At 38.2% G+C, this 12,269-nt stretch overlaps 1 protein-coding gene across 5 annotated transcripts in view; it reads left to right on the top strand.

Moving 5' to 3' along the window:
* Positions 1–10,264, top strand: part of LOC101850221 (ZZ-type zinc finger-containing protein 3) — a 23,690-nt gene extending 13,426 nt beyond the window's left edge. For all 5 annotated transcript variants that reach the window (XM_013084615.2, XM_013084605.2, XM_013084601.2 and 2 more), the window contains 4 exons: positions 376–561; positions 1,402–1,530; positions 4,010–4,110; positions 9,996–10,264. In XM_013084615.2, coding sequence (XP_012940069.1) covers positions 376–561; positions 1,402–1,530; positions 4,010–4,110; positions 9,996–10,131 — 552 coding nt within the window. In that variant the 3' untranslated portion in view covers positions 10,132–10,264. The remainder of the gene's footprint in view (positions 1–375; positions 562–1,401; positions 1,531–4,009; positions 4,111–9,995) is intronic.
* The last annotated feature ends 2,005 nt before the right edge of the window (positions 10,265–12,269 follow it).

Genomic DNA, 12,269 nt, shown 5'->3' with positions numbered 1-12,269 from the left:
CTCTCTCTCTCTCTCTCTCTCTCTCTCCTTCTTTTTCATTTGCAGTTGGTCTGAATGAATTTCTCTGTCTGTTCTTGCTTTCTCACACAGTAGAAAAGTATAGCTTTAAAACAAAACCAAATGATAGTACCTTATGTAATATGAGTCTGAGCAAAAATCTAAACCAGTGAAAGAACAGAAACCTTTTTGATTTAATTACCCAGTTTGAACTTTTAATTCAGTGCTAAATAAGCTTGGACCTGTGCTTTGATTGAGCAAATGAGACTCACCTTTGTGACACTTATAAAATACAAAACTACTACACTCCTCTCGTGTGATCACATGTCAAAGTGGGCGGCCATTCAAATCTAAATCATTTCTTTACACTGTCCTCAGGGGTCTCATCGCCACCATCGGTACAGTCGAATGTATTACAGCAGCTCCACATTCCTGCAGTCCCATGTGCCCCCTGTGTGGATGCCTGACGATGGAACAGACATGGAAACTGGCAGTGGACGGGTGGTCTATAATGGGGATGAATTTCCTTCTTTCGAAATGTCAAAGAGTACAAATGATTCCTCAGTAAGTTTACTCCTGTATGTTACGTTAAAGGTCTATTTATGAACATGTGGATTTGTTCTGCTGTTTTTTGTTTGAATTAAAGAGGGGCGTGCCGACACAATAGTGTTCATGTAGTGCTTCATAACAACAGATTGATGGATTGACAGGAGAAATAAGAGTTTACAATGGTGCCTTCTTTCTATTGCTTCAATTCCATGTGTTCTAGTTTTTCTCCTTTGTTGTTGTAGCCTAGAAATTTTTGGGATCAGGTTTATTTCATACTCTAATTATATGTGTGTGCATGTGACAGCACTTATCAGAAAAGTCAAAATCCTTTCAACTAGCTACGTTCCAAGTCCAAGAGATTCGGCATCATGATTTACCCTTTGGAAAAATGCTGCGGTTGTAAAAGAACAAGATTTAATAGGTATATTTTTACGCATACAATGTATTAAATCTGTTGTAGTAGTCCTATTGCCTTTTCTCTCTTGCAAGTTTATTTTTTACTTATATATTTTACGCTGCTTTATTATCCCAGTAAATTACATGTCTTTCTTTCAGAAAAGTGCTCTGGGGGATGGTATGACTTTTAAATTCAGTCTACATTGTCTTAGATGGCCACCTATTATTGAGGAGAAAGTGACTATCTTATACAGTGTGATTATAATGTTTAAAAAATGCAAGGGGGGGGGGGAATGGAAGAGGCTGTTTGTACAGTTGATTGTCTTATACGGGTTTCTGTTAGAGCAGGTTCTGTTATATTATGCAGTTTGTAAACATTTTAGTTGCTCAAAGTGTGTTACGTCCTGGTGAGTTTTCTGACTCTGACATATTGTTGTTTTCATTTCTGTCTCTGCTCAGGATGAAGACGACTATCCAGAAGATATTGTGAACAGTCCAGAATTTCAAGAGTTGCAACAGTTACGAAGGCTGAGGAAAGACAAGTTACAGCGAGAACAGGCAGCCCTTACTAGACATGTGGGATATAAGGTATGTGTCTGTTTTTGTCAATTTCATGCTGTGGACAATTAAATAGTAATCATCAATTTTCTTGTGCTGTCTCCAACACTTGAATTACCCCCTTTGTGAACAGGGTCAGTATTTGTTTCACCAAGGTCAGTTTTGGATCCCCCAGGGACGAAGAGTAGTGCTAAATTGAGCTGTCAATAGCCCATAATTAGATCCTGTTTGTAAATACTACAGACTGCCTCTAAAAGGAAAAGGTTCATTTGTACGGAAAAAGTATTGTTGAATTTGAATGTACAATTAGTTGAATTAGTTTTACGCAGTGCGTCTAATAGAAGCAGCCTTGCAGAATACAAAATAATAATATGACAAACTGTGCTCGTCATGGTCCTAGCGCTTTACAAAGCATAAAGAATTCCATTGGTGACAGCAGCATCTTGCCTCCATCGCTGCATAAGAAAAAATTATACACTCTCGTCATATAAGTCTCAAAGGGGTCAATTCATCTGCAGTTAATGTTTTCATCCACTTCTAACCCCAGCGCCCCTTGTTTTGCTTGTTGATTATTCAAGTTCGTTAACCCATTTGCCTTTTCAACAGATGTGTTGCTAGGTGTTTATCGTTTCTTTCTTGGAGAAAGGGAATAACCGTGTGTTTTTTAAAAAACACCATGTGCATTTGAATACATTAGAAATACAGTGGAATACTGTTATAACGAGGCGGAGGGGACTGGTGCTAAATGTCCGTTGAAGCAAGATTCTCGTTATTAGGGATCCAGTAATAAATTCAAGGGAAATTATAAAGTAGACCTAATATTTAACCCTTAAAACCCTGAATTCTTTTTTTTCATACCTCCCTAGAATCCTGAATTAAAATTGAGATACTAGAAACAATTAGGTTGGTTTGATAATTTGTTTACTGTGTCTTTAATTGTTGTTAGATTTTGCTGAAGTTTGAAAATGTTATTTATATATGAATGCACAGTCTGAATAAAAGGGTAAAAGGTTGAAACACTGGTTTTTAGGACCAACTCTATGAGTTAAGTCTTGAGTGTGATCCCCGACTCTACTTCAGTCAAAGTATCATTAGACCCAGCCATAGATCTAGCCTCTGTTAGCTTTAGTGGTGATCCCCTGCCAATTCCACTATCGTCAAAATCATCATCGATGTCATGCGGAACACTGCAATCGTCTTCAACGGTCATATTTATGGATATATCCGACTGGGAGATCATTATTGGGGTCTGGTTAGGATAAAAAATGTCAAAAATTTTGCGGCCTGGAGGACCTGGCAGTGAAAAATGACTATATTTTCTTAAAAACTCGCAAAATTTCCAAACTTTCGGTGTAGAACTGCCTTCATGACATTATCGGTACTTTCTGCTCACGACAGAGTCATCTGGAGTTACATCCCCTGTTTCTAGCACTGGGAATTAAACGATAAAGTCGACCAGCGGTTACCAGCGGTATAGGAAAATAGGGCGTCAGCGGTTACCAGCGGTATAGGGTTTTAAGGGTTAATATTGTGGGTTTGGTGTTCTGATTATTTCTTTTTGTTATCTCCCCTGATGATGATATTGTTTCAACATGACCTCTAAGTCATACTTGATCGAAAATCGGATCAGATTTCTTTCTCTAGCGCAAGCGATGTTGACAGCTCGGCGTTGGCAATCAGAGAGGAAATGTTCTAGGCTAACTCGCCAGTTGTGTTGTCCCCCACTCCACCACGCATGGTCTATGTGCACATGGATAATCTTGAATGTTTTTTAAAAAAGCAATACACCCCTCCTCTCCCCCCCCGGTGTTAGATTTCTGGACCATTCAGACCCGGCTGAAACTAAAACGACCCTGTTGTCACAAACGTTCGTTACCTTTGATACACACTGAACAAAAACATCCAGTACAAATTGAGCATTAAGATGGTCTTTTTTACCAACTCCATTAGGTCAAAAACAGTTCTGCCCCGGAACACCCAACTAAATAACTGAAATAATGATTCTTAACTTTACAATTGCTCTTAAAATTATTATGATTTGCTTTTATCGATTACTCAAACGCCCAAGCAAACATTGACACTCGCCGAGTGGCGTTGATTAATGTGATTCAAACGCCAAGACGCCGTCATACTGTCACTTAGGTGGTTGAATCACACAGATTTTGGTAGGTCTTAACCGCCTATGTTCAGTAACTTAAGAAAGAAAGCTTTTGTTTTTTTAATGTTAGGTACAGACCATCCTCCTACATCATATTATATCATATATCTGAATTTCAGATTCATAGGTACTAGCATAAAGAAAGAAAAGTTTTTTGCTTCTCCTGAAAAATTTGTCTCTTGGCAATTAAGTGGTTGAATCAAGCGGCTAGCGATATATATATATTATTTTTTGTATGTTGGTTTTGAATTACTTTTTAACCAGGTATGATTTTACCTTCATACAATGGTTTCCGTTTATCTCTGAATATTTGTTTCATTTTATTGCATCCGTGATTTGTTTTTGTTTCAGTGTGACAACTGTGGCTGTGAACCTATAGTTGGAATACGATGGCACTGTATTGACTGTCCTGCTGATGTATCTTACGACTTCTGTGACGACTGCAGCATTGTGTATGTATATAATGTGATTTTTTCCGATAGATTTAAATTTATACCATGCAGTTTAGTAGGTTCCCTCTTATTCTTCGATCCACATCTAATTTTGGAAAAAACATTTCCCAAGCAATTAATGCAATTGCATGACTTTTTTTATTTCCTGGTCCTTTCGAGATCTCTTGACCGCACTTGCAGAAACCGGGATCAAACCCAGGCAAGCACTGTATTCTATGCTAATTTCCCTGCCTGCTCATCCAGATCAGTTGATAAACTGAGTTGTGATAGTGAGAGAGATATTACTGGCCTTTGGATTTTGAAGAAATAACTGATCCTTGATATTCACAATTTTTTTTGAGTGTTAGTGTTATACGTGTTGGGAAGATGTTTTCAGTCAAATCGTGCACTGTATGTTCAGAACAGAACTGATCTTTTATTTTTGGGTGAACTCATTGTTTTTTGTAAGCCTGACTGAACAAGCAGTCAGGTTTGTTATCTTTTGCATGCTTTTGGGGTTCGTTTAAACTTGTTTTATCAATATAAATTCTTTTACATTTATCTCCTTTGGCTTTTCACTTTTGTGACTGTGAGAACTTGACTTTATGTAATTGTAATGATTGTTTTAGCTGACCACCAATGTAATGTGGCGTCAGTGGTCTAGTGGTTAGGCTCTCAGACTCGCAACCGTAAGGTCGTGGGTTCAAATTCCATCAGGGGCCCAACGTTGTGTCCTTGGGAAAGGCACTTTACATACATTTTTCCCACTTCACCCAGATGGGAATGGGTATCCTTCTAAAGACGGTGGAAGATCTTGCCAGGGTTTGAGCACTTAAACAGCTGCTTTGCACTGTATGCTTTCCGGGAAGCTGAGAATGTTTCGGAGTGTTCTATGGGCTTGTGGGATAATAATATGGTGTAAAGCACATAGAGCTTACTGTAAGCGGGGATACGCGCTAAACAAATGCTATTTATTATTATTAATCACTAGGTGTTTCATTTCATTTGATTTGTTACAGCCTGGTTGTTGGTCTTTGTTGTTCAGTCTTGATGGTTTTTGTTGTTCTTGTTGTTGTAGTTGTATGTTTGACTGACGAGCTCAGACACACCTCATTTTCTAATTGAACTGCTGAACCCTCTTGCTGCCACATTTATATAAACATGTATAGTTTTTCCATTGTATTTATGAGGTCTCTGTTAGAATGGGGCATACCCACCCGGGGCAATGCCACTGACTGAAGTGTCTTTAAGCCATTCCGAAAGGGGGGACATATCTCGTTCAAGCGTAGTAGAATTGTAAATGGGCTGACTCATGTCACGCTCATAACTGTGCCTGATCTACAACAGGGAACTGCTGCTTTTTCTTTCCTGATCCTTACTATTGTCATTTTCCTCTACTTCTTTTGTATGTTTGTCACTCCCTGCTATTTTTTGGGGGTGCCCTGATAGTCGAAGCAGACCTTGTGCTGTTGAAGCTAGAGAGGTGAGCAGTCTAAGTCTGATTCCCTGTAAAGACTTCTCTGTTGACACCCACCCCTTGGCGCTCGAATGACCTTATGCAGTTGCGAGCGCCGTAAAACCTTCTACTATATATATATATATATATATATATATATATAGAATAGGGCAACATCTCCAGGTCATGTCCGACCATACATAGTGACTGGCCAAAACATGAAGTTCCAGGAAAAATTTTGGAATTCTGAAGTTCCGGGGCCGTATAGTATAATCATAATAAATTTAGATGTTCAGATCCAGTACAATTATGTAAATATATTTTTTTAATAGGTGTTTTTACGTCTCCATTGACACAATTTATATCATTTTGGAGGCAGGCTGCTGTCCCTGCCTATCAGGGCCAGCCTGGGCTGCGAGGTATAAAATATCCCAGCAGACAGAACGAGACACCCAATAGAAATTCTCCCCACTCGGGAATCAAACTCGAGTCTCTTGTCTTTGACAAAGAAGCACCTAACGGCTACACCACATTCGTATGCACAGGACTATCCTCGACCTTCTTCATTAGCATTTGTATGGCCATTTAGACTGATTAATTTTTGGTGACTTTGGTGAGTGCTTTCCACCACAAAACTAATTTGGTTGATAGAAAAAAAGGTGGTGCTTTCCCCTGTTAAATTCTCATGCAGCTGATTAACAAAAAGGTTTTTTTGTTCTTGCCAGCACTTATAATATAGGGAGTGCTTATTTAGGCCACATATGGCCTAAATAAGGTAAGGGAGGGGGGTTTAGCTTATTTAGGCCACAGTGGACTGTGGCCTAAATAAGGTAAGGGAGGGGGGTTTAGCTTATTCAGGCCACAGTGGACTGTGGCCTAAATAAGGTAAGGGAGGGGGGTTTAGCTTATATAGGCCACACATGCTCAAACTACCCTTTTCAGGCAACTGAGTTCATTCCACTTTCATAATGGTGCACCTTTCTCATTTAGTACGGTTTTGTCTCAGTGTACAACTTATAAATCATAACCATAATGAATATTGTAAAGAACAAAGCACAATACGCAAAATTTTGCTCAATCCCAATGGTTTGAATGAGGGCCAGATTTTTCCTTCATGGAGGGGCAAAAGCTAGGCTACCATTTTGGCACACTTTGGTCAAGTGAAAAGGTCAAATCCTCCGAATGGACTTCCGGGTTAAATTTGGGGTATAAAAAGTGTGTACACTACGTGGCTGAGTCAAAGTTACACTATCTTTGTCTGAGTGACACTCTCTCTTACTGTCTCGTAGTAGTACATGTAGGCTAGTAGGCCTAGTAGTAGTAGTAGCAAAGATCGTGTAGAGAATATTTGGTAGTAGATTCTATCTATAGGCAGTTTAGTGAACGTGCTCGCAGCAGGGCGAATCGGCCTCGATAAGCCCCGTAGACTTTTGTGATCGGCCACGAAGCCTCGTGTTTTGATGGGTCTAGATCTAGATCTAAACAACTCAGTGTTAATCACACTGCCACATCCGACAGGCCTAGATCTACATCTTTTTAAAAGGAAAACAAAGATCATCAAAATGGTTGAATTCGCCTGAAAATCGATTCGGTAGAACTAGAACTATTAAAATTTGCTTCTGAAAACAAGGCAATTTTTATACGAAGGCCATTTTTATAACTCGGTGAAATAAAAACTACTGGCTGTGTACTGTGTTATGCTGTATAAAAATAAATTATGAAACTTCAGGACGCATTATTATTTTCCAGCATCTTTTGACGCCTGAGCTGTAGAGGTTGAAGTTTTCACAACACTAATAGATCTAGTAATAGGCCAGGTAATAGGGCTTTCCGTAAAAAATGCATAGATCTACAAAAGCCGAACCACCGAATCGACCGAGCACCTCGCTCTCCCCTGCACACTGTGATAACGTGTTGCTTCGGTATCGCATTATTCAACTATTAATACGTGCGGCTATGGCAATTGGGATGTACTGACTGACAAAAAATTCAGTTTTGTTTTTATTTTACCATATATTTGACTTAAATAGTGCAGGCGATAGCAAGATCTAGATTCCCTGTCTAGAATCAGTAGTAGCAGGCCTATGCTAGAAGCAGCCTACAACTGCTAGATCTAGATCTAACTTATTATTGCTATGCCTTTGGGCTTTGGAATTGAAATAAAACGAATTGCACAGTTCTAGTTACTTTTAGATTCAGCAAGTAACTGTATTTCCAGAGTTAATAATAACAAATCTCAGCATAACAATCACTTTTACTTTTATTAGAATAATTAGATCCAACTTTTTTTCTAAAATCTGTTTTGCGCAAACTTAAGATTTTCTCTACTTGTAGAGCAGAGAATTTACATTGTAAGCCTCTGCTCAGTCTTTTAGTATACATATAATAAAATACACACACACACACACACACACATATATATATATATATATATATATATATATATATATATATATATATATAGAGAGAGAGAGAGAGAGAGAGAGAGAGAGAGAGAGAGAGAGAGAGAGAGAGAGAGAGAGAGAGAGAGAGATCTATATCATCATTTTATGTTGTTTTCGGGATATTTTTAAAACTCTTTTTTTACAACATGTCATAAAATCAAATTGTGCCATTTTCTTTGAAAAGAATAGCATTAGCAGTGGACTTTTTAGAAAGCGAATCTCTGATTCAATATTTTAAAAAAAATATGCTAATCAATGAAAATTGCAAATTGATAATAGTTTAGTCCTGAAGAGGATAGGTGGACTCCGGGGTCTGCAAAGCGAAATACTAGGTTTTAGGATGTAAACCCCGGAGTCACCGTAGTGAAATAAGGTTTGGTTTAAGTAAGGATTGGTGGACCCCGGGGTCAACGTAGTGATAAATAAGCAGGTTTAAGGTGGACCCCGGGGTCTACCTAGCGAAATACTAGGTTTTAGGACAGGTGGACCCCAGGGTCACCGTAGTGAAATAAGTATGTTTCTTTAAAGATTGGTGGACCCCGGGGTCAGCGTAGTGAAATAAGTAGGGTTAATTTTAAAAGGATTGGTGGACCCCGGAGTCACCATAGCCGTAGAGGAATAAGGTTTAATTAAGGATTGGTGGACCCCCGGGACACCTAGATTAAACCTACTTATTTTACTACGGTGACCCCGCAGGTTCCACCTATTCTAAAAACCTAACTAGCATTTCGTTAGGTAGACCCTGGGGTCCACCTTAAACCTACCTATTTCACTACGTTGACTCCAGGGTCCACCAATCCTTAAAATTAAACCTAGATCTACATGTACTTATTTCACTACATTGACCCCAGGGTCCACCAATCCTTAATTAAACCTAGATCTACTGATTTCACTACATTGACCCCGGGGTCCACCAATCCTTAATTAAACCTATATCTACTTATAATTTCACTACATTGACCACGGGCTCCGCCAGTCCTACTATAAAATAAACTGAGATCTACTTATTTCACTATGTTGACCCCGGGGTCCACCGATCCTTAGTTAAACCTAGATCTACTACTTATTTCACTACGCTCACTCCGGGGTTCACATCCTAAATCCTAGCATTTTGTTAGGTAGACCCCGGGGTCCACCTATCCTTTTGGCTAGATAGACCCCGTAGTCCGCCTATCCACTTTCTTGATAATAACTGAAAACAATACATGCCAGTTGTCATGAATAGTGAAGAAAAATGATGGAAAAAAAAGACAATGAGGTAGACTATAATTTATCCAAAAAGTTGCAAGTGCAAGTGAAGATCATAAAATAATTTTGTTATCTTCAGGTCATCTTTCCCGGTTTATAAAAAAAATTCAGTGGGCCTACTACTAGATCTGTGTCTCTGAAGAACATTTTGCTTGCCTTTATTAGCTTTTTTCATGTACATGAAAGCATAGAATATATAGTTTCACACAAATATAATATGCACAATACTTTGAAAAAGAAAGATATGGTCATTGCTTTTTTACGGAATCCGTTTTACGTTGAGAAAAGCGCTAAAAACAAGTTTTAAAATTTTAAGAATGCCCATAATATTAGTATTAGGAATCCGAAATTACTACCTAGTTGGCTTACTCTTTAATAACCATGAGCAGTTAAGAAAAAAAAAGACAATGATATAGGATTTGTCTAAATATGACCATTAGCAATAAAGATTCTACCCATTTTGTCCAATTACCCTTGCAGGTAAAATCACCCTGCACTGTACCTCAATAAGCACAAAAGGAATATTTCTGTGACTTTGTATAAAGGTGTGGCCTAAATAAGGTAAGGGAGGGGGGTTTAGCTTATTTAGGCCACAGGCGTGGCCTAAATAAGGTAAGGGAGGGGGGTTTAGCTTATTTAGGCCACCTGTGGCCTAAATAAGGTAAAGGAGGGGGGTTTAGCTTATTTGGGCCATATGTGGCCTAAATAAGGTCACCCTATAATATATTATAACTTACTGTTTTCTTCATCTTTTCCAGACCTTTCCAACATGAAAAGCATGATTCAAGTCATCGTCTCCAGCCATACAAGCGAGATGTTTTAGATTCAGACTACATGAGCTTTACTAAGTCAAATTACAATTATCTCGATTCAAATTATATGCCCGCTAGTTGACAACACAGGTCTTTTTATAGGTACGAATACTTCTTGGATTTTTTTTCTTTTGCATTTATGAAATGTATATATATAATTTTGTTACGGCCAGTTTAAGGCTCATGCAAAAATAAATTCATATGATTGAGTCGTATCCTAATGTATTTTGTTTATTTTTGTTCTTAACCCTAATTCTGGCAAGGGCCGATTAGATCGGCCCATTTCCTGCCATGAAACTGGCAGGGCCGATCTCATAGGACCATGTAGTAAACTGCTGCTTCTGCCTTCCAACTAAATATTTGGGGCTTCCTAAAGTGATTTCTGATCGGTTAAAAGGCTAACCTCCAACCAATCAGAATATTTCTACCATTCTGGCTAAGGAGAAGAGTATTTTGCTTTCAAAACAGAGGGATGTTTTGAAAGCTTGTTGATCAGGGCACAAGCCACTAATGCCAGTGTAGATCTATCACTTGTGCTACTCATGTGGGTCTAAAAATGGCCAAAAATCGATCTTTTTTGGATACGTTTGAAAGTGAATTGACTAGGGAAAGTAATTCAGACACTGTTAATGGTGGATTTATTAGTGTTCAGTCAAGAATTCGGATTAGATCTGACAGACAATGGGAATACCAGTTCTCATCCTGCCCCAACTTCTCTTTCAAATGGAACACTAGATTCTACTACCTTTGGGAGTCTAATAGGGGCAGAAAAAGGAGAGCTATAGCGTAAAGTAGGTTCCTTTTGCTATACTAATTATTACAGACTACCAGCAGATTGCTGAAAACCACATGGTTGTACTTACAGTGTTTTTATGTTGAGTATGGTATTGGTATGAAAGTAGCGAGTATCACTGATCAGCAGCGCTCGAAACAGACCACATGACAAATTGAAACAGTCATAACTCATTACCTGTTCTTCTCAAACCTATAAAACTATACATTTTCTGAAAGGTTATTGAAAAACCCATATTTCTGCTATCTCACATTTTTTATAACATGAAATACATTAGATTGGTGAATATGCTAATGAGCATGTAAATTTTTTATGTCAGCCATCTTGGATTTCAAAGCTACATAACCCCTTGTAAATTAAATCAAATCATATGTTCAAAGGCAAAATATAAAAGTTCATTCGATTATCTTTCAGAAAATATATACTTTTGTAGAGTTATTATTTGATACAAGTCCATACATAAACTTGATTTGTAAAGCATGTGCACGTTTTGGCTGATTAGCCCTGCCATTCCTGTTGAAACCACTTGCCAGAGTTAAGGTTAAAGGAATACATGTTTGTGAATCCAGAAATATATTTTACAGGAGAACAAACATCTGCATTATAAAATTAGTACAATACTTGTCATCAACAATAGCATTTTTTTCTCTTCTTATGTCTACAATTGGAATGAAAAATCTTGATGGAGAAAAACAGTCTGGCAAAGAGATCAAGAGCTTCTTTTATGATTATTCTCTTTTTGTGTTGTGCTGAAAGGCTTCATATATTTTTTTAATGGAATTTTAAGACTGGCGTCTACAGGACCACATAATAAACTTTCCACAAAGACTGTTTTGGTTTCTGCAACATTCCAATGTAAGGGGAACCTTTGAGTACGGTACAGCTCAAGGACAAAATTGAAATTGTACAAGTGCAAGTCAAATGTTTCTCTGTTCTGTTGTATGCATCCGATACCTGAGGGGTCACCAAACGGATAGTAAGTAAGCAAGCTGAGAGAGTTTGCAGACAGATGGGTCATTTAAAGAATACTGGCCATCTAGTGAAAGGATAGTGTTGCCAGCAGATGATACAGATGATATATAGCGTTGTTTTCCTATGAGTTTTTATCTCACCTTTTTTTAATTTTAAGGCTGCAACTATGAAATGAGTTGAGCATAGCCAGTGGATTCTGTTATTGAACTGAACATAGTTAATCCAACGTCAACTGTTACAGCTGAAACATTAGCTGAAACAATATAAAAATCCCTGATTTTTTCCCTGCTTTGTCATTGTAAGAAAACTATAAATTGGCCAAAATACTCCCATTTCTAAACAGAAAAGAATTTCAAGGGATAGCAACCAAATCTTCACTAGCAACCCTCACGTAACCCACATCATCACTTCTCTTACAAGACGACATAACTAGAGAAACATGGGAACCCACACGT

Source organism: Aplysia californica, unplaced genomic scaffold (assembly GCF_000002075.1).
Source record: "Aplysia californica isolate F4 #8 unplaced genomic scaffold, AplCal3.0 scaffold00013, whole genome shotgun sequence".
NCBI lineage: Eukaryota > Metazoa > Mollusca > Gastropoda > Aplysiida > Aplysiidae > Aplysia > Aplysia californica.
Note: the sequence above shows the minus strand (reverse complement) of the source record. Positions and strands in the feature narration are given on the sequence as shown.